We start from the raw sequence: 23,838 nt of genomic DNA, 5'->3' as shown, positions 1-23,838 counted from the left end.
ATTGTATTCAGAATTGATGATTGATTTACATAGCCTTAAACTGAAGGAGAAGACATGAGAAGTTTTGTATTCACGCCTCCCCCCACCATCCCCAAGGGGAGGGGTCACAAATTGAGTTTTATTTTGATACAACTACAGTTCAGCCTTGTGAAAACACGAGCTCAGTCACTCGTTCGTGTCCGACTCTTTGCGACCCAATGGACTGTAGCCCGCCAGGCTCCTCTGTCCATGGGATTCTCCAGGCAAGATTCTAGAGAGGGTTGCCATGCCCTCCTGCAGGGGACCTTCCCAACCCAGGGATCAAACTCAGGTCTCCCACATTGCAGGAGGATTCTTTCCTGTCTGAGCCATCCGGGAAGCCCTTAGCTAACAAGAATGTAGAACTTAGTGGTCCTGTGGACTTCCTTCAGGAAGTACTGGATTCTAGAATTATCTGAGGAGTTTGGTTATAAATCCCTGCCCCCTGACATAGTTCTTTAAGAGAGGGGGTCTAGTTAGGTATTGTTAATTAGTGGCTGCTTTCTGTTCTCTTCTAGTGCATTCTAAGAATGTCCTTCGTGTCTCTTCTCCAGTATGCTTGGTCACCTTTCTGGTTTGGGTCAGTGCCTGTTTCAGCGCGTATCTCAGTTTATGTGCTTGTAGGAAGAACCAGAGATGAATGCGCTCCTGCACGTCCCCACCTCTTGCCTTGATGACATGGCAGCACCTCATGGTTTACAACCCAGAGAAGTATGCTTGTCTTCTGATGTTGTTTTCTCATGTGAGCAAAACTGACAATGTAAAGATGATGGAAAAGGGCATACACTTAAAGACACAAAATGAGTTTTGCAAGCTCTATGTGTAATACAGAACATTTTGGTTTTGATGCCACCGTATAACCAGCAGAAGGTTAAAAACAATAAAGACAAGCAAACAGTGTTTCCCTCTGTCTCTCTGAAACATCATCCAGACAACTGGTTTAGCTAGTTTTTTTCCCACTGTATTGATCAGTTGCTCTGGCCTCGTGCAAACACATTACAAAAATGCTCTTGTGGACCTGCTGCCATTTTCCCCCCCTTAAACCTTTAGCTTTAGAATAGCTGGATTTAATGGCAGGGCGCTTCAGCCTACATTCCTGAAGGCTCTTTTCCTCCCACTCCCTTGGAGAAGGATGCATGATTAATTTCTCCCCTTCTCTTTTGATTATAGGAAAAATTGGATGCGTGGTAACTCGGTGCTAGCACACCTGAATTCAGGGGGCAGCTCCCAAGACAATTACCCTCTTGTTCCCAAGTCTCACGGGCCTGGGGAGCACTGAGGGCAAGAGGGTAATGAATTCATCTAGGTGGTGATAAGAGCTACATTCCAAGAGGATTAACAGCACAAAACCCCCTATTCTAGGAGGGGAAAAAAAAAAAAAACCACGGAAAAAGCAGGGGGAGGGGGAACACCCACATCGACACACAAACGTAGCCGCACAGGGAGCCTTGTAGTGAGTGCTCGAAGCCACACTCCAGTTGTAACTGTCAAAAAACTGAGCCACACTGACAAGGGCGTCTACATATTGTGCATGACAGAGACAGTCTTTAAAAGGCTGGGACCATTCTTGTTTATAGAGGAAGGGGTCTGGTCGTAGTCTTCACTTTGCCCTGAGAATTATATCTGGCCCCTATCAACTGTCGTCTTGACCAAGACGTAGAAACATTTCCCAAATACCTTGATTTCAGACTTTCCAACCTAGGGGAGTGAACAGAGGGGGAGAAAAAGTCCATGTTATTTGCTAACCACATCTGAGGATGGTTCTGCTAATGGAACTTTGGTCCCATGTAAACTTTCCTAAAACAGCACCATCACTGCGTTGAAATTTAGGATCTTGATTGTGCAACTAAAGTGGAGGTCCCTCGTATGTGTTTGGATGGATATATTTGGTGAAACGTAAAGGCAGCATCATTTCTGTCTGCTAATCAAGGGCCAGAACCAGCCCACACACATCTGTCTAGCTATTCCTCACTGCCTGTTAGGAAAATAAACCTCTCAGTTTTCAAAAGAGGTCACTGCCCCTAAAGAGGAAAACCAGAGCGCATGACTGGTCCTTGGATCTTTTCACCCTCTTCCAAAAAGCCTTCACCATCCCCCACCCTCAATAGCTACCAGACCCCAAATTTTCAGACTTTAAATCTCAATGCCATTTGTCTTGCCTCATCCCTTCTTTCACAGAGAAATTTGACTTAGTTTAGCTTATCCCTTAAAAAAAACATTTCTGAAGGTGTTTGCCACTCAGGCACTTTACTCTTGAGAAGTAAACACGTAATCAGCACAGAAATATACCATGCTATTGTAGGAAATGACAGCGTTTCCATTTTCTTGGCCACATTCTGGTCTTATCTTCATTTGAGAACATTCCACAAATATCAACATGGCCTTCTGTAAAGATGCCTGATTCACATTTTGCATGTCCGAATCTATTGGAAATGTACCCTCTTGATGTCATTCAGCCTTAATGAAGTTAAACATTTGCCAAGAGAGTTTGTTTTTGAGAGGGGTTGCTTCGGGAAGGCATGTTGGAGCAGACTTAAGCTTAGCTAACCGTGAATAAGTGTTTTCCTATGTCTATAATTTTAACACTGTAAATGATTACCTCGGACCCCATCTTTTATCCCAAAGAGGAAAAAATGTATTGGTCAGACCATACAACTTAGTGAAGGCTCTTTGTTCTTGGTAGAAACAGATATTGAGGCTTCTTACCTTCCTGCAATGAGATGACTTCATCTTTACCTGGAGACCCTGGTCACGGCGCCCTAGGGCTGATGCAGTGAACCAGCCCCAGTATAGTCGTGTGCCCCCATCTCCCTTTGCTTACTGCTTTAGCCTCTGAGGTCCTCACCAGTGTGGGAGGCTACGTATGGCCAAGGATTCTTGTTAATGTCTTTTCTTCTCACCTTAGGGGGTAGTTTGTAGAAAATACATGTACCTTTTAACTGTCAGTAGATGTATTTTAAAGTACTTTCTGGGATCTTTGAGAAGATGCTTTTCCATTTAAGAAAAAAGAGCCATGCGTTTGGGCTTCCCAGGTGGAGCTAGTGGTAAAGAATCTGCCTGCCAATGCAGGAGATATGCAAGAGATGTGAGTTCAATCTCTGGGTCGAAAAATTTCTTTGGAGGGGGAAATGGCAACCCACTCCAGTATTCTTGCCTGGAAAATTTCATGGACAAACAAACCTGGCGGGCCACAGTCCATGGGGGTCGCAAAGAGTCAGACACGACTGAGCGTGCGGGTGCACACACACACACACGCACACACACACACACAGCCATAAATTTGGTAGTTATTTGCTGTGACTGAACAGACCAGATTTTAGCAACAAAGGCAGTACCTTTGATGCCTTGCCAGGGTTATGTTTCGTAGCTAAACATGACATTTAGGAAATGTCAACCGTGAATGACTTTTTTAAAAACTGTAGTTAAGTGTGGTTGGATATACGTACAATCCCTGACTTACAAGAACTTGACAAACAGGTTTCCAGGAGACAGAAAAGCCTGCCCTTCCTCCACCCTCCCCACTCTCAGGGCCCCTTCATTTCTCCTCTGCCCATCCACCCCCCTCCTGTCCTCTCAATGCCAGGCCGTTTCAGCACTGCCATGGAAACTGCCATGGAAGAACTTGGCTCTTCTGGAAAAACTGTGGTTTCTAAAGTGGGAGAAGACGCTGAATGCAATGGGCCTGATGGGGCCCGACCCCAGAGACAGCTTCTGGGCAGGGTCAGGTGGATGCCCGCATTATTTTCCCTAATGTGTTAGGAGTGTTTAAGCTCCATTTACTTCTATTCATTGGGACTTTTTTTTTTTTTTTTTTTTTAAGATATGGGATGTCTGTGAGAGAAACGAAGAAAGCAGCCTTCTTTCATTTGTGTGTTTGTGTGAACTGGGTCAAGCTACGATGACCACACATATCAACACAGCCCTGGAGTATTGCTTTGTATTTTATATCTCACTGTTGGTAAAGGTTTCCCCATAGGCATCTGTTCTTCACAGCTGCTTTGCAAATGGTGAGATTGGTAACTTAGTTTGCAGTGTTTGAGATGCTGCAGGCAGGACTTTAGAAACTGCAAATTCAAATTTGGAATCCAGTTCTTGGTTTCCATATCCCATTGTGTGTGTATTTTTATACATGTCTGGGTTTTTGTATATACGCATGATCACAGCTCTGCCTTTTTAAATAGTGAAGCAAATATATTTGCATATGATCAGCAAACAATTCAGAGACTCTCAAACCATGTCTGACCTCAATATTCTGCTATTTTTTAAGATCCTTATACCTGGAAGGTGAGAATTAGATGAGGGGGTCTTATTTCATAAGCATTAGAGATTGAGAGTACTGTGTGTGCCTACAAAACACACTTAGAAGCCATGTTAAGATTTTGCAACTTGACTGAGAAATACTTATGTAGTGGTTGGTTAAATAATAAAATCCGTGAGTTATATTTCTGTTTACAGACCTAATTCCAATGCTGATAGTATGTTTACATCTGTGGTTTTGAATTACTTATAGTAAGTCAGTCCATTCTTAGTAAATGAGTATTATTTTTAGCTACAAAGTATATTTGGATTTCATACCTGAGAGCCAGGTTCATTAAATAGTCTCATGTGATAGCATTCCTGATCAGGGCCTAAATAACAATTCTGAAACTGAAAATGATAGGAATGCATAAAAGTACACTGTACATGTCGATTTATAGTAATAATAATGGTGGGTCTAAACTGATTATCTCACCAGAAGTGAACATACAATGGGAGCGTTGTAAGAGATGAATTAGTGCCACTTTCTGAGATAGAGAATTTTCACATTTTACATAAAGCCAGAAGTAAAAATGGTTCCAAGAGAAAACATGTGTTAAGGATTATAACTGTTTTAACTTAGAAGGAAGGAAAAAATTGGTTTATCACAAACATTGCTATTTTTTCTCCCAAAGTATAGAAACAGTTTCCATTCTCTGACTCCATGATGTCATGCTCTGAATATGAAATTGTGAAGGAAATGGAATGATACAAATGAATGCTAAACTTATAAATTTGATTTAATAGGAAATGAAAATCTGAAAACTTGATAAATATCTAATAATACCTCAAGGATCATGGGATTATTATTTGCTAAAATCTTGTTCCCGCTTAGAATTGTATAAAGTTCTACCTGAATATTTTCTTGAAAACTGTAATATGTCATCCTCCAACATTCTTCAGAAATGTTGAAAGCTGTTCCATTCACTTTTATTGTATGGCCAGGTGTTGTTTTCTTTTGTTTTAACATAGGTTGATCCTTCTGATCTGCTTCACTGGGGTAGGTTACTACTTTTCACGGGGGTGATTTCGTTGTCAGTATCTGTAGATTTATGCTTTGGGCTCTGTTGCAGTCTTTAGCACTGCTACTTAAATGAGACCACTGAAAAATTAAGCCAAACCTAGAGTGTGTTGAAAAGACTTCCCCTATCTAAATGTCGCAGGAGTTTGCAGGCTCTGACTCGCTCACCCTCTTGCTTTCTTTGGAGACAGGTAGGCAGTTACAGAGACCAACAATTTCTGCCTTTTGATAAACCTGAAAAGAGGAAAAAGGACCTATGTAACTGATGTGATTTTTGTTGTTGTTGTTGTTAAATGCCTCTTTTCTTAGTTTAAACAGGATTTGAAAAGCCAACCCAGACCAAATTACTTTTCCCTTACTTTAATACACCCTGGATAAATTTTAAAACACAGGTTGTATTTTATATAATAAGAATAGGGAAACTTTATTCCTATTTTGTATGAAATGACAAGTATGGTAACTTGGTTTAAATCCATTTACATTCAAGTAGACCATCATCATGTTCACTGTGAACTGGCCCTGGGTTTTAAAATCTTAGTAATTTTAAAGTGTCAGTGTATGTTCAGGAGCAGTACCTATCTCAGAGTGCACTGCAGACATCATCTTTGAGAAATGACAAGGATAATCGGTTTGGCTTCATAGCTGAAGGCACCCAAGCGCACAGAGCCTGGGAGAGACCTGCTTGACCACTGAGACGAGGAAACTGCCCTCATGTCAAGCAGCTAATGTTCTGTCACTTGCCAAACATTCCTGCTACAGATTCATGGTCTGAAATTTTCATGAACCAACTAGACACACAAACTGTGTGGTCTGGATTAAATAATATCTGCCTAAAGGGAAAGAAGTGAAGTTAGCCAGAAGGCCAGATGGCAGCTGTATTTTCTGCAGAACTCTATTTGGAAAGTGAGCTTTATGTAATTTTTGGTCATTTCTTACCATCTTAGGAGACCACTTTCAGAATGAGTCATTGAGGGATAAAGCACACAGATTTCAAAAAACATGAACTACACAAACGTAGGCTCGTTGTTTAGCCTGTCCACAGAATTATTATTGCTATTTGATGAAAATGCTTGGATTTCTTTCTCTTCCAGCATTGTTATAACCTACTCCTCTATCCTACCCTTTTTATTTTTTTTTTTTATTCAGCAGGCTGAATTACTCCAGTTAAACTCTGTTGCTTACAATACCGTGGAGTTCACATAAAGGAAAAATGTGGCTGAAAAGGTCATGGATTTATTACTAATCTTGTCTTTCACTGGATTATTCACTTGAGTGTAGAAAACCAACAGTTGTCAACTGCATATACACATACATGATGTTTCTGTTCTTTTTGAGACAGAGTGCCATTTCTAAATTGCATCTTCCAGAAAACTTGGTACCTTGGACTCATGAAGATTTTAGTTCATGTTCTGTGTTTAAGAATTTTACTTTGAGGTTGTAGGGCGAGCCCCAAGCTTTTAAATAAGAGCAAAGAAATATCAACTCACATGAAGGTTACTTATCATAGCAATTCAAGATAAAGGAAAACATCAAGAAATCAATTAATGTTGTTCATTTTCCAAATGGTGGCATTACCTTTAGGATTATTTGGTTTCTTCTCTTTCTTCCTTCATATCTCATTGGTTACAACACTTGATCCTGTTCCCTCTAATGGACTTTTAGTTTCATACTTTTTGTATTATTTCCTGCATTCCCCTTGACAGACTCTCATGGTTCCTCATTCTAGACTCAGAGCTGATCAAACCAAATCCAAATTTTGTTCCACCCAATATGCATCCTAATTCCAGTGTATCTTCAGAAAACATTGATATCATGATGGTGCTCAAAATCATTCCATGTTTTCCTGTTTTGTCCTATAGCACATGAGATGTAGATTGTCTCTGCCTAGATTTCATGGTTCAGGGTAACCTGCTACCTTCTCTCTCCTCTCTCTCATTCAGTGACTGACTTTATTTCCTGCTACTTACAGTGTGTTAGTGCTCAAGGCTCTCTTGCATTTCTGTGATGTCTGGACTTGGAATAGTCTCACTTGGGATACCCTTCCCTTTCTCCTTCTGTTAATAGCTTGATAAACACCCACTCACCATTTTCTTTCAGTTCAATTTATTTAACACATACCGACTGAGCTACATATATGTTCGGTTCAGTTCAGTTCAGTTCAGTCGCTCAGTCCTGTCCGACTCTGCGACCCCATGAATCGCAGCACGCCAGGCCTCCCTGTCCATCACCAACTCCCAGAGTTCACTCAAACCCATGTCCATCGAGTCGGTGATGCCATCCAGCCATCTCATCCTCTGTCGTCCCCTTCTCCTCCTGCCCCCAATCCCTACCAGCATCAGGGTCTTTTCAAATGAGTCAACTCTTCACATGAGGTGGCCAAAGTATTGGAGTTTCAGCTTCAGCATATGTTATTCGCTGCTATATGTTAGCTGCTCAGTCATGTCCAACTCTTTGTGACCCCATGGACTGTAGCCCGTCAGGATCCTCTGTCCATGGAATTCTCCAGGCAAGAATACTGGGGTGGGTTGCCATTTCCTTCTCCAGGGCATCTTCCCAACCCAGGGATTGAACCTGGGTCTCCCACTTTGCAGGCAGATTCTTTACCATCTGAGCCACCAGGGAAATCCTGGTGAACACCTGCCGACTGAGCCCCTGCCATCAAATTGAAAGTCACCTTACACGGGGTATCGTGAGGAGTATAAGGCTGTGTGAAATCAAGTCATGCTGTACTGCTTAAGTCTGTCTGGGCCACACCAGACCTCCACATCCTTTCTTCTGAACTTCTGAGTAGAGTCTAGACCAGAAGACTATGGAGTGGAGTGCTCAGGATAACCCCCGGGTTCAGGAGGAATCTCTTGGAACTTCTATTTACATTCTTTCATATCTCTAAAAATTTCTATTTTGGAGTATTTTATAAAGTATATTTACTACAGAGATACATGTGTAACATTTACAAATTAATATACATATATTGGGGAGTCCATTTTAATAATAGTGAGTGATCAAAAAAATACATAAAGGCTCAAATTCAGGACAATTTCATTGCGGTTTTAGAAGGTCAGCAGACTGGCCCATCCAGACCCATTCATTCTCTCATTCAAAACTTGTTTACTCATTCCCTGCAGTGTGCCAGGCAGCTTAAGAGAGAAATTGGGAGAGATCAAAATTTTAGTTTTATTTCTGATAAAAAGCTCCCTGGAAAATGTAACTTTAGATCCAGACTGGGATGGTTTGCTAATATTTCTCCCCCGGAGTTAGCAGACAAGTCACAGGCAAAGTAGACAGACAGATGCAGCGCCTTTTCTATCTCCCTCCTTCCCACCCAGGGCTGCAGACAAAACTTCCTGTGTGACCACAGCAAAGGCTGCTGGCTCCTGACAGAGGAGGTGGAATGGGGCTGTTTGCTTTATTCTTTCTTTTTTTTTTTTTTCATTTATTCCTACTAGTTGGAGGCTAATTACTTTACAATACTGTAGTGGTTTTTGTCATACATTGACATGAATCAGCCATGGATCTACATGTATTCCCCATCCCTATCCCCCCTCCCACCTCCCTCCCCACCCCATCCCTCTGGGTCTTCCCAGTGCACCAGGCCTGAGCACTTGTCTCATGCATCCAACCTGGGCTGGTGATCTGCCTTACCCTAGATAATATACATGTTTCGATGCTGTTCTCTCGAAACATCCCACCCTCGCCTCCTCCTACAGAGTCCAAAACTCTGTTCTGTACATCTGTGTCTCTTTTTCTGTTTTGCACATAGGGTCATCGTTACCATCTTTCTAAATTCCATATATATGTGTTAGTATACTGTATTGGTCTTTATCTTTCTGGCTTACTTCACTCTGTATAATGGGCTCCAGTTTCATCCATCTCATTAGAACTGATTCAAATGAATTCTTTTTAATGGCTGAGTAATATTCCATGGTGTATATGTACCACAGCTTCCTTATCCATTCGTCTGCTGATGGGCATCTAGGTTGCTTCCCTGTCCTGGCTATTATAAACAGTGCTGCGATGAACATTGGGGTGCACGTGTCTCTTTCAGATCTGGTTTCCTCAGTGTATATGCCCAGGAGTGGGATTGCTGGGTCATATGGCAGTCTTTATTCTTTCAAATGCACCTCTGAGATAGGCCACTCCTTCTTGGGGGAAGGAAAGGAGGAGCTGGTAGAGAGAGGTGGGCAGTTGTTACTGTGGGGTTGGGGGGTGGTCCTTGCTCATAAGTATGCCACTGTTGCTTCAGCTTTTGAGTGAGTGAGTGAGTGAGTGAAAGTCGCTCAGTCGTGTCTTGACTCTTTGCGACCCCATGGGCTATACAGTCCACGGAGTTCTCCAGGCCAGAATACTGGAGTGGGTAGCCGTTTCCTTCTCCAGGGGATCTTCCCAACTCTGGTATCAAACCCAGGTCTCCCACATTGCAGGTGCATTCTTTATCAGCTGAACCACAAGGGACACCTCCTAATAAGTAAGATTTTCTGTTGTGACCAATCTATCTCCCTATAAAGGAGCACTTCTCTCTTTTACCACAAGAAAAAGTAAAACACATAAATCCCGTTGATCTGATTTTGAATTGTGTGCTTGAAGGTCTAAGATACGCCTTATGTGACCCTGCTCCAGAGTTGATTACACAGAAAAGGGCCCTGTGTGCCTGTATATGTGTTTCTTTGGAAAGAACAGTGTGGCTGTCCATCTCATCTAAATACATCGTACACCACCTTTCTTAGCTGCACCAGCCCATTCCCCACTGTGCACACTCCCCTCCGACACCCCCCCCCCCCACCAGCTGTTGCTACTATTAAATTTTGTAGTCTCTGGCACTTTGTGGAAGGGAAGACATAGGTCAAAGCATGTGGTCATGAGAAATAAAGCAAAGAGAAACCAAAGCCTGTTGCTTCTCATTGCTCATAATCAGAAAACAATTTCACGTCATGAGGGAGAGATGCATGCAAAGCACCTCTGGTCCCCAGGCCAGGGACCTTGTTGAGGTCATCGAGTCCATCGGCACTCCTTCCTGACTCACAGGGCAGAACTCTCAACATGATACCCTAGAAGGTTAAAATCTGCCCGGTTAAAATCTGTAGACGTCTACAGAGAAAGATGTCACAACTACCCTCGATAAAATTAGGATGATGAAGAGTGGATATGTATATAACTGATTCACTTTGCTATACACCTGAAACCAATGCCATATTGTAAATCAAGGATACTCCAATAAATTTTTTAAAGAATAAGAAATCAATTAAATGTAGTTTATACATTAAAAACAAAGGTGATTAACCTGGGGCTCAGAGACCACCATTCTTGAAACTTTCAAGGCTTTCGTGCTTCAGTTTTAAATGGTTTTCTTTCCATAGTGGACAGGACAGTTTATCACCATCCTTTGTCTGATTCAGTGATATTCAGTTGACCACTAGATTTATGACTGAATAAACCAGTCCATTCATACATCTGCTTTTGGTTACCTTTGTTCATCTCTGTGGTACCTGTCTATATCCTCTCCAGTTTGGCTCCCACTTTAGTTGTAGAAACTAAATATAAAGATGATGGGATGATTTCTATGAGCTTCCATGTGATTCTCCTGTGTACTCAGCTTTAAAAACACAATGCTCACTCAGAACCAGCTCTTCACCTGCCCATTCAGGTTTCTTTAGGGTATTAGGATCTTCATACCTAAGTCTGTAAGACAGAGCAATCTTTTTAATCCAGAAATATGAATGGTGAAAATTTCAGGAAGACCAGTTCAGAAAATGTTTTGACTAAAATATTAGTTAGGGTTCTGACTTGGGTGCTGTGATTAACACCAGACTACAGCGACTTAAAAACTTGCAAGCTGATCTCCGCCTTATGAACAGGCTAAGCGTACAGACTGACGTGGAGGCCCCACAGTGATAGGGGCCAGTCTTATTATATCGTAGCACTGCAGTCCCCTCTTCATGGCTTCCGTTTCAAGATTTTATACACCAGCCAGCAAGAAGGGCTCAAGGGGAAGTGGAAAGCACCAGTCTTTCTTTTTAAGAGTTAACAGCCAAGAAGTTGTGCTTGGGTATCCCTTCTTTTCACATCCGGTGGGCCAGAATGTAGCTACATGAACCCACTGAACTGCAAGGGAGGCCGGAAAGTCTGTCTATGAACTGGAGGGTCATGTTCCCAAGTAAGACTGCAAAGTTTTATCACTGGAGGAAGAAAGAAAGAATGGCTTTGGGAGACAACAGTTAGCTCTGCCCCTGGCTTGGTAGGGCTAGCCTAGAGAATCGTGTTTCAGATCAAGAAACATAACTTCACTAGAGAACTTGTAAGCCACAGAGACGATACCTAAGGATATGAAGAAGGAGAGTCTTGCTGGATGTAGAAGCTGAGACTCCTGAATAAGCTTGGTGTTGCAACCTTGTGGGTTTCAGGCCTGGAGTTCAACAATAAGGCATACCTCTCCTGCCACTTGGAGAGAAATTGAAGCTTAATTCCAGAAATGTCTTTTACTACTGGACGACTGAATTAAAATAGATTTTCTGGGAGAAGTTTCCAGGGTAAATAGGTTCAATACAAAGCCAAGATCCCACATGGTTCCATTACAGTGATTTCAGGCTACAAAAACCATGCTGCCCTCTTGCCCCTGAGTCCAGATCGTTCTCTGAAAGGGGCAGTAACATGTATTTGAGCGCTGTCATGATAAAAATAAAACTTTTAAAATGCTAGCAAGTGAAGAATTTTGAGTTTAACAATTGTAGTACTGCTACCACCCTGTTGTGAGGTCTGAATTCTTTAAGAATGTTCTAGGAAAATAATGGTGAAAAGAACACTTTGATGATTTCAGTGCTATACATACTCCATCTGGGACTTGCATGTCATATTTGTTTACTTGATTAGCCAGGCGCTTTTTCCTGTTAGTGTCCACATTCATCTTTTCCAAATATAACCCTGGTTTTCATCTCATCCTGACAAGACCAACCTGGATTTTGACAGTCACACTGATTTTTATCTATTTAAACTGCTAGAAGCCAAATCTGATTTTGTCCCTGGCTTTTGTTATTGAAAAAAGTAATAAAAAACCGAGGCAGAATTAGATCAGGAGCATCCATTATTTTAACCAGGAACAAAAAAGACATATAATGCTCTGCCTAAGTATTGGATTCATTTGAGTATATAGGGGATGTTAAGAATTCCATTTAAGTGTGTTTTTCAACTGATCTTGTATTTGGTATACAAAATCAACATTCTCATTGCCTATTGTAGAAATAATAATAAGGTAATAATAAAAACTCCATTGCGACACATGGACTGCAGCCCACCAGGCCCCACTGTCCATGAGATTTTCCAGGCAAGGATACTGGAGTGGGTTGCCATTTCCTTCTCCAGGGGATCTTCCCAACCCAGGGATGGAACCCGGGTCTCCCGCACTGCAGGCAGATTCTTTACTGACTGAGCTACAAGGGAAGCCCAATAAAAACTCATTTGTTGAGTGTTCGTTATATCTTCTCAGCACTATTTTCTGTGGTCAAAGTTGAAGCCTTGAATTGGTGGCACCCAAACGGCATGGCTGCTACGCAGCAGAGGGAAGGAGACTTGGGTGCTTTGGAAGAAAGAAAAGCAATCAGTTTCTGCTTCAGTGCCGTTATTCCTGTCTGTGTAGACTGCATTCTCAACGGGGGCTGCACTTCCCTCATGGGGGTGAAAACTGGTGCCTGAGGGTGTAAGTGGTGGAGTGAGAGAGCTGTGATATGGGGTAGCCAGAGAGATGCTCCCGTGCCAGCCTTGAAGGCGGGGGGAGGAGACACGGGCTATGGAGTGTGCAGAGACTCCAGAATCTGGAAAAGCAAGGGGACAGATCCTCCTCTGCAGCTCCAGAATTGTAAGATAATAAACGTGTGTTGTTTGAAGCCACTTAGTTCGTGCTCCTTTGTTCCAGCCGCAGTAGAGAATGAATACACTCAGATTTCTCTCCTGTTTACTGAGAAGAATAGAATGATACATGTCACAGGTTTGTTGTAAGCATGAAATAAAATAATCTGTGAGTGGTACTCAGCATGAAGAGCATAGGGAGACCCTCAAGCCTTGACGCCTTACACGGGCAGCGTGTGTGCCCTCAGCGTACATTCCCATGTCGAGGGTGCTGGGAGGTGTCTTTCTCTGATTATTTCTGATTATTGATTCTGATTATTTCTCTGATTATTTTGACAACAGTCAAACCTTCAACTGACTCTGTCACTTTAAAGGGACTTTGTCGATATCTCCTCAGATTTGTCAGATATTGATTTTTATTTTTAAAAATTTTATTCAAGTGTAGTTGATTCATGTTGTTAATTTCTGCTTGTACAGCAAAATGACTCAGTTATGCATATGTACATTCTTTTTCATATTTCTTTTCATTTTGGTTTATCGCAGGACATTGACTATAGTTCCCTGAGCTATATAGTAGGGCCTTGTTGGTTATCCATTCTGTTTACACTTTTAGTTTGCATCTGCTAACCCCAAACTTCCAGTTCACCCCTCACCCTCACCCCGTCCTCCCCTCACCCCACCTCCCCACCGCAACCCACAAGTCTGCTTGCTGAGTCAGTTTCTGTCTCACAGATATGTTCAGTTGTGTTTAGACGCCACGTATGTGTCGTATCAGATGGTATTTGTCTTTCTCTTTCTGCCTTACTTCACTTAGCATGATCATCTATAGTTGCACCCATGTTACTGTAAATGGCACTGTCTTCTTTTTAATGGCTTAGTGGTATTCCATTTTATATAGGTACCACATCTTCTTTATCCACTGATCTGCTGATGGACATTTAGATCGTTCCCATGTCTTGGCTCTTGTAAATAGTGCTGCTGTGAACACGGGGAAGGGATGCATGTATCTTTTCGAATTACAGTTTTGTCTGGGAATATGCCAAAGAGTGAGATTGCTGGATCGTATGGCCACTCTATTTTTAGTTTTTTTGCGGAACCTCCATACTGTTTTCCATAATGGCTGCACCAATTTACATTCTCACCAACAGAGGAAAAGAGTTCCCTTTTCTCCACACCCTTTCCAAATTTTATCATTTGTAGACTTTTTAATGGTGGCCATTCTGACTGATGTGAAGTAGTACCTCGTAATTTTGATCTGCATTTCTCTAATAATTAGCAATAATGAGCATCTTTTCATGTGCCTGTCAGCCATCTGCATGTCTTCTTTGAAGAAGCGTCTGTTGAAGTCTTCCGCCCATTTTTTGATCAGGTTGTTTCTGAGTTATATGAGCTGTTTGTATATTTTGAAAATTAAGCCCTTGCCAGTTGCATAATTTGCAACTATTTTCTACCAGTTTATAGATTGTTTTTTTTGCTTTGTTTATGGCTTCCTTTGCTGTATGGAAGCTTGTAAGTTTGATTAGGTCCCATTTATTTATATTTGCTTTTGTTGCATTGCCTTGGGAGACTGACCTAACATAACCATCATGTATTGATTTTATTTCAACTGGGGGGTGTTCTTTTCAGCTTCTTTTGAGTATCACTAACTCTTAGGTCCTTCCTTCAAGTAGCGCTACCCCCATTCTTTCCCCCTCTTCTGATCTGTCTGAAGCCTTGGTGGGGTGGTGGAGAAAGAAACTCCCAGCAGTGGTAGTGAGGAGAAAAGGGCCAGCTGCCCAGCACCCTGGGGAGGGAGGGGGGCCCCAAGTGGGCTGCCATTCCAGAGAGGCACTCCAACTCAGAGCTGACTGTCCTGAGAAGAATGAACTTGGACTGTTTTCTTTTTTTAACTTAAGGACTCTGTGTGTATGTGTTCATTCTTGTTTTGCTGTTTTTTTTTTTTTTTTTTTTTTAAACGACTGAGAAAATCCCACTGAAATGAGACTCCTCACAATGTAACATTCACTGACTTGCTTCATTAAGTCAGCTGGGTTGAGCCTAGTGAGAATGAAGTGAAGGCCACAGGTTTTTCTCTCTTTGTTGAGTCAGTTGTTTTCACAGAGAACAGCTTTTGCATTGTCACAGGAAAAGAAGCCAGTGGAACTGTTTCCCTACTACTTAAGTGCTAAAACTATGCATGTTTACATATGGTTATCTTTGAGTCTTCACAGCATCGCTGTAAAATAGATATTACTATTCTCACTTTCTGCTGAAGAAGGGGGTGTATCTTCACAAGACCACTATGAAATAAATAAATAGATGTCATGACCCCATTTCCAGCTGAGGCTCCAGGGCTCCGGAGGATGGCAACTGTACTGGCTTGATTGGGACAGCGATGTGACCTGAGGCTGCTAGCTGGCTGCCTCGGCAGGCCCTTCCCATTGAGGTCTTGTTTCAAAACCTAATTTTTAGTCTTGGTGGTCCATACACTGGACTTTTTCTGTGAGCTCAGAGATACTCAGACACTCTAGTGATATTCTTGGCCTAACATAGTTTTTCTATGGATGATGGATCAGCCAGAAAGCTTATGTCTTTATTAATATGGCATTTCTTCTTTCTAAGGACCAGGAAGGACATCCTCTTTCCAAAATCAAGGTCTCACAGGCTTCTCTTGTCCTTCATTCCCGTCTGGTCCCCTCAGTGCCCCTGAGTTCTTCCTGAAAGAAAGTTCTTCATCCGGCCATTTCACTCCCTTGAAGGACCACTCAGGGACACCTTGCTTCCCTCAGGTTAAAGCTGAAGCTCCATTACTTAAGTCACAAACCTTTCTCTCCTTGGAGTCGTCTCTCCTGTCTTCACTCAGTTTTAGCGATGTGGAACACCCCCGTCAGCCCTGAATCTTCCTTGCATCTGTGCTTTGGTTTATTCTGGCCCCTTTGCTAATCTCCTAGTCTTCCCAGTTTTTCCTCTTTGCTGTAACCCGTTTATCTGGCTATTTCAGGGCACAACTTAGACCGAGCATACATCTGGAAGCTTCCCTGATCCTCCTTATCTCAGTTATCTGCTCCCACCCTCAAGTCAAAGTCATCTGATAAAACTTGTGCTTCCTCTATAATAGTTTGTGTTGAATTGTGTCCTATTTATCTATCGGGTAACCCTCACCGGAATCAAAGTTCTCTGAGGCCAGAGTCCATCTTTCATTCACTATTACTTTTCTACCTAGTACTTGTCACAGCCTGCATATTCAGGAAGTGCTTAATAAAGTTTTCTTGAATGAGTAGAGAATGAAAGACCTCTGTTGAAGCCTTTGCCTTGCCACTTTCTAGTGTGTGACTTTTGCTTTATATGTAGGAAACTGTAGGCCCTCAGTTTCCTCATTTATGAAAAGAGAAATTTCATTGAGATGATATGAAATTCTTTCCAATCATGAGCATGTTGGGATTCTAATGCAACTTGTTAGCCATCCAGAAGCTGTAAATCAGTAGTCAGTCACATCTTGCAAATGATAAGTTGGGAGCATTGCCACAGAATTCATTTCTTGAACATGGATTGATTATTTCACTTCATCCACTTATATGTATATTAATGGTCAGTAGATTCATACCTGTTCTTGTGTTGATTTTTCTGTCCTTAACTCAAGGGATTATTTTCTGCCGGAATACTGTCTGCATCTATACTGATGGAAACATCTGAAAGGAGTCTTTTAAGCCTGAGAAAATGATAAGTTCTGTTTATGTCCACTGTTTTGTTCTTATGTCCACTAATTTTTTTACCTAGAAGGACTTAATGAAATCTTTTGCTGTACTAATGATTTCAAGTGAAGGTAATTAAATAAGCCATTATATGAGAACAGCACTATCAAATAACAAAAAGATCTGCAAGTTTTGCTGATTTTTTTTTTTTGTGAACTTGAGTTGGTAATGGACATAATACCATATATTAACAATGTGGAATATTTGATATGAAAATGAAAGGGAAAAAGAGAACTGCCACCCTGCCAGCTATAAGAATATGAATATGAAATGTTAATCATTGCAGTGACTCACACATGATGTCTGCTAGGTTATCCCTGATGAGAGAATCCATGTCAAACTACAAGACTACATCTGAGCTTAAAGATTTTGGAGGCTGCTTCCATGTACATTCTTAGCACTTATTATCATAGGAATCAGAATCTTACCATGTCTCAAGTACTTCTTGCTACTAAATTAAACATGTTTAGGTATTTCATTAATATTTATGTATAGCAATCTGAAGTAGTAATTTACTAAGAGTTTCTATAGGTGCAATTAATTTTTCCTAAAATTTGCTCTCTGTTTCCTGGTAATTATGACTAATTCAAGACTTTAAAATAGGCTTAATTTCCGAATTACTTCTTAACCTTACTACGAAGACTTGCTCAATTCAGTGTTATTAAAATGATATACCTGATGGGTTAAAACAGCAGTAACATAAGTATTCTAGGTAAACTCATGACAAACACATTTTATTTTCTGTTTTTAACTGAAAGTTATCTTGCCCAATACAGAATTTCATCTTTGGACAAAACTGTATATGGCTAGTTTATAGGCTAATTACCATTAGGGTTCTTTTCCTCTCTCTCCATTACTTTTATATATTGTTGCTAATGTAGCAATCCATGATGATCTCTGACCTTGTGGCTCAGCAAAGCCTGCTTCCAGGTCAGCTGGCCATGACCTTGTTTGGACAGAGCACAGTCTTTTAGCAGCACATCAGGAAAACACCAAAGACAAATATGCATTTTTTGTTTCTCTACTTACAAGTTACTCTAAATCACAACCAGTGAAAATGATTCAATGACTCAAATACTTGGTACAGAAACCTTGATGAAAATCTATATTTTTTAAGAAAGTAAGAGTGTATCTTTATTTCATGTGGAAAATTGTGATGGTTTATTTGAAATAGCTTTTGCATTTTATTATAGATTACTTAAATTACTTTTCAAAAAGTAGGCTAGAAAAATTAACAAAGTAGTGCTCATATTTACATGTCCTACTGTTGAAAGTGAATTCCAATTTTTATGCTAAACATAGGGTATATGGATAAATAAAGTATAGTTCAAATCTTGAAAGTTACTCATCATTTCGATGATCAACTGAATATTCTAAATTTGGCCATATTCTTTTAAAATGTTAATTATTTCCATCACTAATGTCAGTGATTCCTAATGGTGGGAGGTAAGGGTCTATTTTGTTTTATTATTATTGTTTTTAATGAGTGATATGGCTTTTAAAATTTTAATTAATTGATGTATTTCATTATTGGCTGCACTGGGTCTTCTTTGCTGCTGGTGGGCTTTCTCTAGTTCTGGCAAGAGGGGGCTACTCTCTGGTTGCGATGCACAGGCTTCTTATTGCAGTGGCTTCTTTTGGTGCAGAGCACAGGCTTTAGAGCATGCAGGCCTCAGTAGTTGAAGCGCATGGGCTCAGTAGCTGTGGCTCGCAGGTGTAGCCGCCCCACAGCATGTGAAGTCTTCCCAGACCAGGGATCGAACCTGGTCCCCTGCACTGGCGGGTGGATCCTTTACCGCTGGACCAGGGACGTTCCAGACTGTTTTATAAACAGTGTAGTGTGCTGTCTTGTAGCTCTGGTTTTTTTAGATTACTTAATTTGAAATTTCAAATAGCATTATAGGAAAATAAGAAAGGTTTTCATTATCCGAAGATTGAGAACCCTCTTTTAACTAATTCGCAGTTAAGAAAAAGTTGGTCCATGGCAGTATTTTTGATGGAGAATAGGCAGAAGGAAATGAGTTCTTCCCACGGAGCAGGAATCCAGACGTTCTACGAGAGTCAGAAGTGTGAATAGCCAAAAACGCAGGGAAGGACGTGTTTGAAGACGTTAAAAGGAAGAAGGAAAGAATACAGTGCCCAGAACAGTTCTTTGCACATAGCAAGCACTCAACAAATAGTTTTGCACAAATAAATGAACTTAGACTACCCAACCATATGAAGCAGTGGTCTAATTTACTTCTGACATAGAGTACAGAAGTGACGCAAAGGTAGTTAGTAGGGGTGTGGAGAGACGTAAGCTCTTTGGGCATCACTAGAAGTCTTATTCATGTTTAAATGAAGACAAATCTTAGATACCAGTTTACCTAACTGACATTTTCATCTTTAGAAAGGTGAAGAAGGGCTTCCCTGGTGGCTCAGTGGTAAAGAATCTGCCTGCCAATGCAGGAGATCTGGGTTCAATCCCTGATCCAGGAAGATCCCACATGCCACAGAGCAACTAAGCTGGGGCACCTCTGTTGAGCCTGTGCTTGGCCCGAGAGCCGCGACTACTGGTGTCTGCTCAGCCTAGAGCCCGTGCTCTGCGACAGGAGAAGGCATCGCAACGAGGAGCCCACGCACCACAACTAGAGAGGGCCCCCCACTCCCTGCAGCTAGAGAAAAGCCTGTGTAGCGATGGAGACCCCGCACAGTCAAAAATAAATGAAAATTTAAAAAAGAAAAGAAAGGTAAAGAAGATGAAGGAAATGTCTATTTGGGGATCACATTTTAACCAAGAAGAGATTGCTTGGTGAAACTGAAGTGGAAAGAATGTATGGCCATGTATTCAACAGATATTCAGTGGGCATCTGCTGTGTTCAGGCACCCGGAAGACAGTGGCCATGATGTCATCTTAGCTTTTGTGATAACCAGGGAGCAGGCGACATACATGCTGTGGACTTTAGGAGGGAAATTTCAAACAGTCAAAAAAGTAGATGTGATGCTATACTCTGAGACTCTGAGAGAGAAGATGACAAAGCACATGAGAAGCCCAACCCTTAAATTCAGATTAGGGCCCTTTCTCTGTGCTCACGAAGCTCCTCAAAGCCCCCTGACAAGACCTGATTGACAAGGCTCAATCATAATTCCTCTGCACTCATCTCTACTTGAAGCTTTACGCTTTAATAGCTTCCCTGGTGGCTCAGCTGGTAAAGAATCTGCCTGCAATGTGGGAGACCTGGATTCGATCCCTGGGTTGGGAAGGTCCCCTGGAGAAGGAAAAGGCTATCCACTCCAGTATTCTTGCCTGCAGAATTCCATGGACAGAGGAGCCTGGTGGGCTACAGTCCATGGGGTTGCAGAGAGCTGGACGCGGCTGAGCAGCTGACACTTTTCACTTTACGCTTTAAGACAGCAGGGTTGCGTCTTTCACAGTCTTTGTATCCTAGCAAATAGGACAGTACCTGGCACAAAGCTTGCACTCACACACACCCACATATACTCACACCCACAATTCATTATATATGTAATGAATTAAGCAGTAAACAATAATGAAATTCTGATAATATAATCCCGAATATTTTTCCAGATTATCAAAGATAATGTACACCCTCACACACACATTCCAAGTCTAACAGTTCAGTTTTTTGAATGATTATAATTAAAGGTTTAAAAGTTCTAACTAATGAGGAAAAGAAATGTCTATGGCTAAAAAGGGCATGCTCAAAGTAATTCACAATATAAAAGACCATTTCAAGAAGAATGCAGGGAGAGGCAAATAACACAGAACAAATACCAAAGAGAGAGATAATCCCATTAGAATAGTGTCAGGAAGCCTAAAGTCCAGAGTGAGCTGAAGTATGTAAAAAATTCTAAAAACAACAAAAGAGACTTAAAAAGCTGGCAAGGAACAATGCTACAGAAAATGACGGTGACAAAATAAGCCAAACATAGAAAACTGGAATGCTTGTGATGTTCAGTACTATGCCCATTTTTGCTAATGACATAGTTATAATTTCTGTCAGGACTAGGATACTGTTTTTACTGGGTTTTTTTTTTTTTTTTTTGGTAGACTTTTGTTTTACTTTTGTAGAAAAAAAGAACAAGAAATGGATAGGACCTCTGATGAGAAAAACAAAAGGCTATTCATCTCTTCCTATTTTTTCCTTTTAATCAAGGATCATGATTTCTCACCTGGTAGGACAGAACAAAATGTGAACAAGAGGGAATTGAGGCCCATAGCCGTGAAACACTAGATCCTTAGCTGTTTGGTGTGGCTTGGGGTCTCCTGGCCCAGGCTGTAGCCTGAGAACACTCATGCCTGTAACTGTCCCACTCCAGCCAGTCATCTTGGAGGCATTTGTGAATGGAAAACTTCCCGAGTGCCTGGTGATTGACAAAAAATAGAAAATATGAAATCCCAGAAAAATTCAAAAATTTATTCTGAAACTTTTGAGAACACTCAGAAAAGAAAGAGATAACCATTAGGCACCAAGAAGAAGTCAAGCAGGACTGAATGATTTGCCTGTTCAGTAGAGTAACTAGAATGCAAGATGAAGAATATGCGATAGATAATGGTGTACATGGATTTCATCAAGGCACTTTTCACAACATCTCAAGATCCTATTATGAGTTTAATGAGAACTATGAACTGAATAACAGAATAGTCAAGTGGATTCACAGCTAGGTTTGCATAACGAAGCCCAAGGAGTACTAAAGAATGGGTCCATGTGATCACAGGGTGATCTATAGACATCCACTTGTGTTATTCTCTAGATCCTTTATCAATGACTTGAATGACGATTACTCTGATAAAAATAATAGAAATAAGAAACATCTGTTGATGTTCCCTCATCTAGAAGATGGCAACAATAACGCCTATCTTGCAGGAACATCCTGAGGACTCAGGAAGTAGACATAAAGAGATAAAATTATATGGCATGGTGCCTGAGGGGATTTTGTTTTCTTCACTATTATAGCCCCAACAAGTAGGCTTGTGCCTGACACAGAGAAGGTGCTCAGAAGTGTTTTCTAAGTGAATACCTATTGAATGAATATGTTCAGTAAAGGGTGAAAGTGAAAGGCGTTAAGTCGTGTTTGACTCTTTGCGTCCCCATGGACCATACAGTCCATGGAATTCTCCAGGCCAGAATACTGGAGCGGGTAGCCTATCCCTTCTCCACGGGATCTTCCCAACCCAGGGATCAAACCCAGGTCTCCCACATTGCAGGCAGATTCTTTACCAGCTGAGCCATAAAGGAAGCCTAAGAATACTGGGGTGGGTAGCCTATCCCTTCTCCAGGGGATCTTCCTGACCCAGGAATTGAACTGGGGTCTTCTGCATTGCGGGCGGATTCTTTACCAACTGAGCTCTCAGGGAATAGCAGTATTATCATGAGACGTCTTTGTAAAGTAACATACTGATTATTCACAGGTTTGAAGAAGGGGAATGCTCTGTCATAGCTAAATTTATTTTTTCCCATTATACAGCATAGCTTCAGGATTTTTTAAAATCGAAAGTAAAACTATGACATTTAGGTCATGTTTGTAGTGTTTCCTCAGTTCTTACCCCATTTCTTCCCTGGGAAGAATGGGGTAAGGACTTCCAGTCTTCTCATTTTGTCTAGTCAGATATTTGAAAGCTTGAAATGAAAAATGAAACCAAGTTAAGTCTGGCTGATAGCCATTCAGAAATAGATTTTTTTCTCTAAGTAGATTAATTTTCAAAGATTTTTTTCCTCTTTAAGACTTCCTTATTTTTAAAAGAAGCATTTAGTAAAACAACAGGAATGTTTCCAGTGTCTAATTATCTCTTTTTCAAGACTGAATTTGGTAAATTACATAGTATCAGCCGTTGGTCATCTCCCAGGTAAAAAATAAAACTAAATGAAAGCTTTAATATAATTTATGACTTTCTTTCCTAGAGCTAAGTGAAACTCGGCTTCATAGCTTTTGTTTGTTTGCAGGCCTTTCATGTTAGTCAGATTAAAACTAATGTTTTTACAAAACTGTAAGAACAAAGAATCAAGTTGAACTGGTTTTAAAAAAAACACTCCAGTGTTTGATTCAGCATTTCAAGAATAGCAGAGAAAATAGAGTCTGGTTTCTGACAGTGGGGTGGGATGCGGAGTTGGGGTGGGGTGGGAATGAGAAGGAACTCTTCCATTTGCTAAAAGGAAAAGGAAACAAGGATGTTATCCCTTCACTGTTAGGAACAGGACAAGCGTATAATTGAAACCAAAGCACATAACACCTTTTCACATACTGCCTTCTGATGTCATCTAATTACTTACTGCCTGCTAATCTTATCTCCTTCAGGAGCCTATCTTAAAATTATGCTGCGTTACCATTAGCTAAACACATCTCATCTAGCCAAGACACATAGTGGACTCCCAGTAAATATTTGTGGAGTTCTGTGGACTACGCAGCTGGATTTTCTTTCTGGCCTCATGCATGGCTGACTCGTTTATGCCAGAGAGGTTTTGGTTTTGCTCTTTCTCTTACCTGAAATGCCGTTCCCATCATCAGCAGTACTGCCTCAAAGCAGTGCAGAAGAGCGCATCCTCTCAGAAGCCCTCCCTGTTTAACCCACCTAAACTGAAGCCGTCTCACCCATCGAGAAGCCTGTTGTATAAACAAGGCTGTAGCCATTTCAGAACGATTTAAGATTCTAATTTCTCTTGGCTCTGCCATCACCCATACCCCTACAATATACACACCTCAAGAATGGCATTGAGTCTTATTTCCCCCAGTGACACACACAGGCACACCCCTGCACATGCAGTGTCCACCCATGGGAAGCACACGCAAAGGACTTGTTCTACAGCTGGGTAATGGAATTTTTTCACATTAGTGAAAAAATCCAGGCAGCCCTGATTGTTTGTCTCTATCAGTCTGCCAAGAATGGGTATAAATGGAATCAAGGCTGTGAGAGATGGATTTTTTTCATCAGACAAA

At 41.2% G+C, this 23,838-nt stretch overlaps 1 protein-coding gene across 4 annotated transcripts in view; it reads left to right on the top strand.

Moving 5' to 3' along the window:
- The window catches only part of SPATS2L (spermatogenesis associated serine rich 2 like), a 184,297-nt gene that overhangs the window by 45,892 nt on the left and 114,567 nt on the right, over positions 1 to 23,838 (top strand). For 2 of the 4 annotated variants that reach the window (XM_061149048.1, XM_061149044.1), the window contains exon 1: positions 644 to 729. The exons of the other annotated variants lie outside the window; for them this stretch is intronic. In XM_061149048.1, coding sequence (XP_061005031.1) covers positions 659 to 729 — 71 coding nt within the window. In that variant the 5' untranslated portion in view covers positions 644 to 658. Of the gene's footprint in view, positions 1 to 643; positions 730 to 23,838 lie in introns of those variants that run through there. 4 annotated transcript variants of the gene reach the window in all.

This window comes from Dama dama, chromosome 8 (assembly GCF_033118175.1).
Source record: "Dama dama isolate Ldn47 chromosome 8, ASM3311817v1, whole genome shotgun sequence".
NCBI lineage: Eukaryota > Metazoa > Chordata > Mammalia > Artiodactyla > Cervidae > Dama > Dama dama.
The sequence above is the reverse complement of the archived record's forward strand: the minus strand, read 5'-3'. Positions and strand labels throughout refer to the sequence as shown.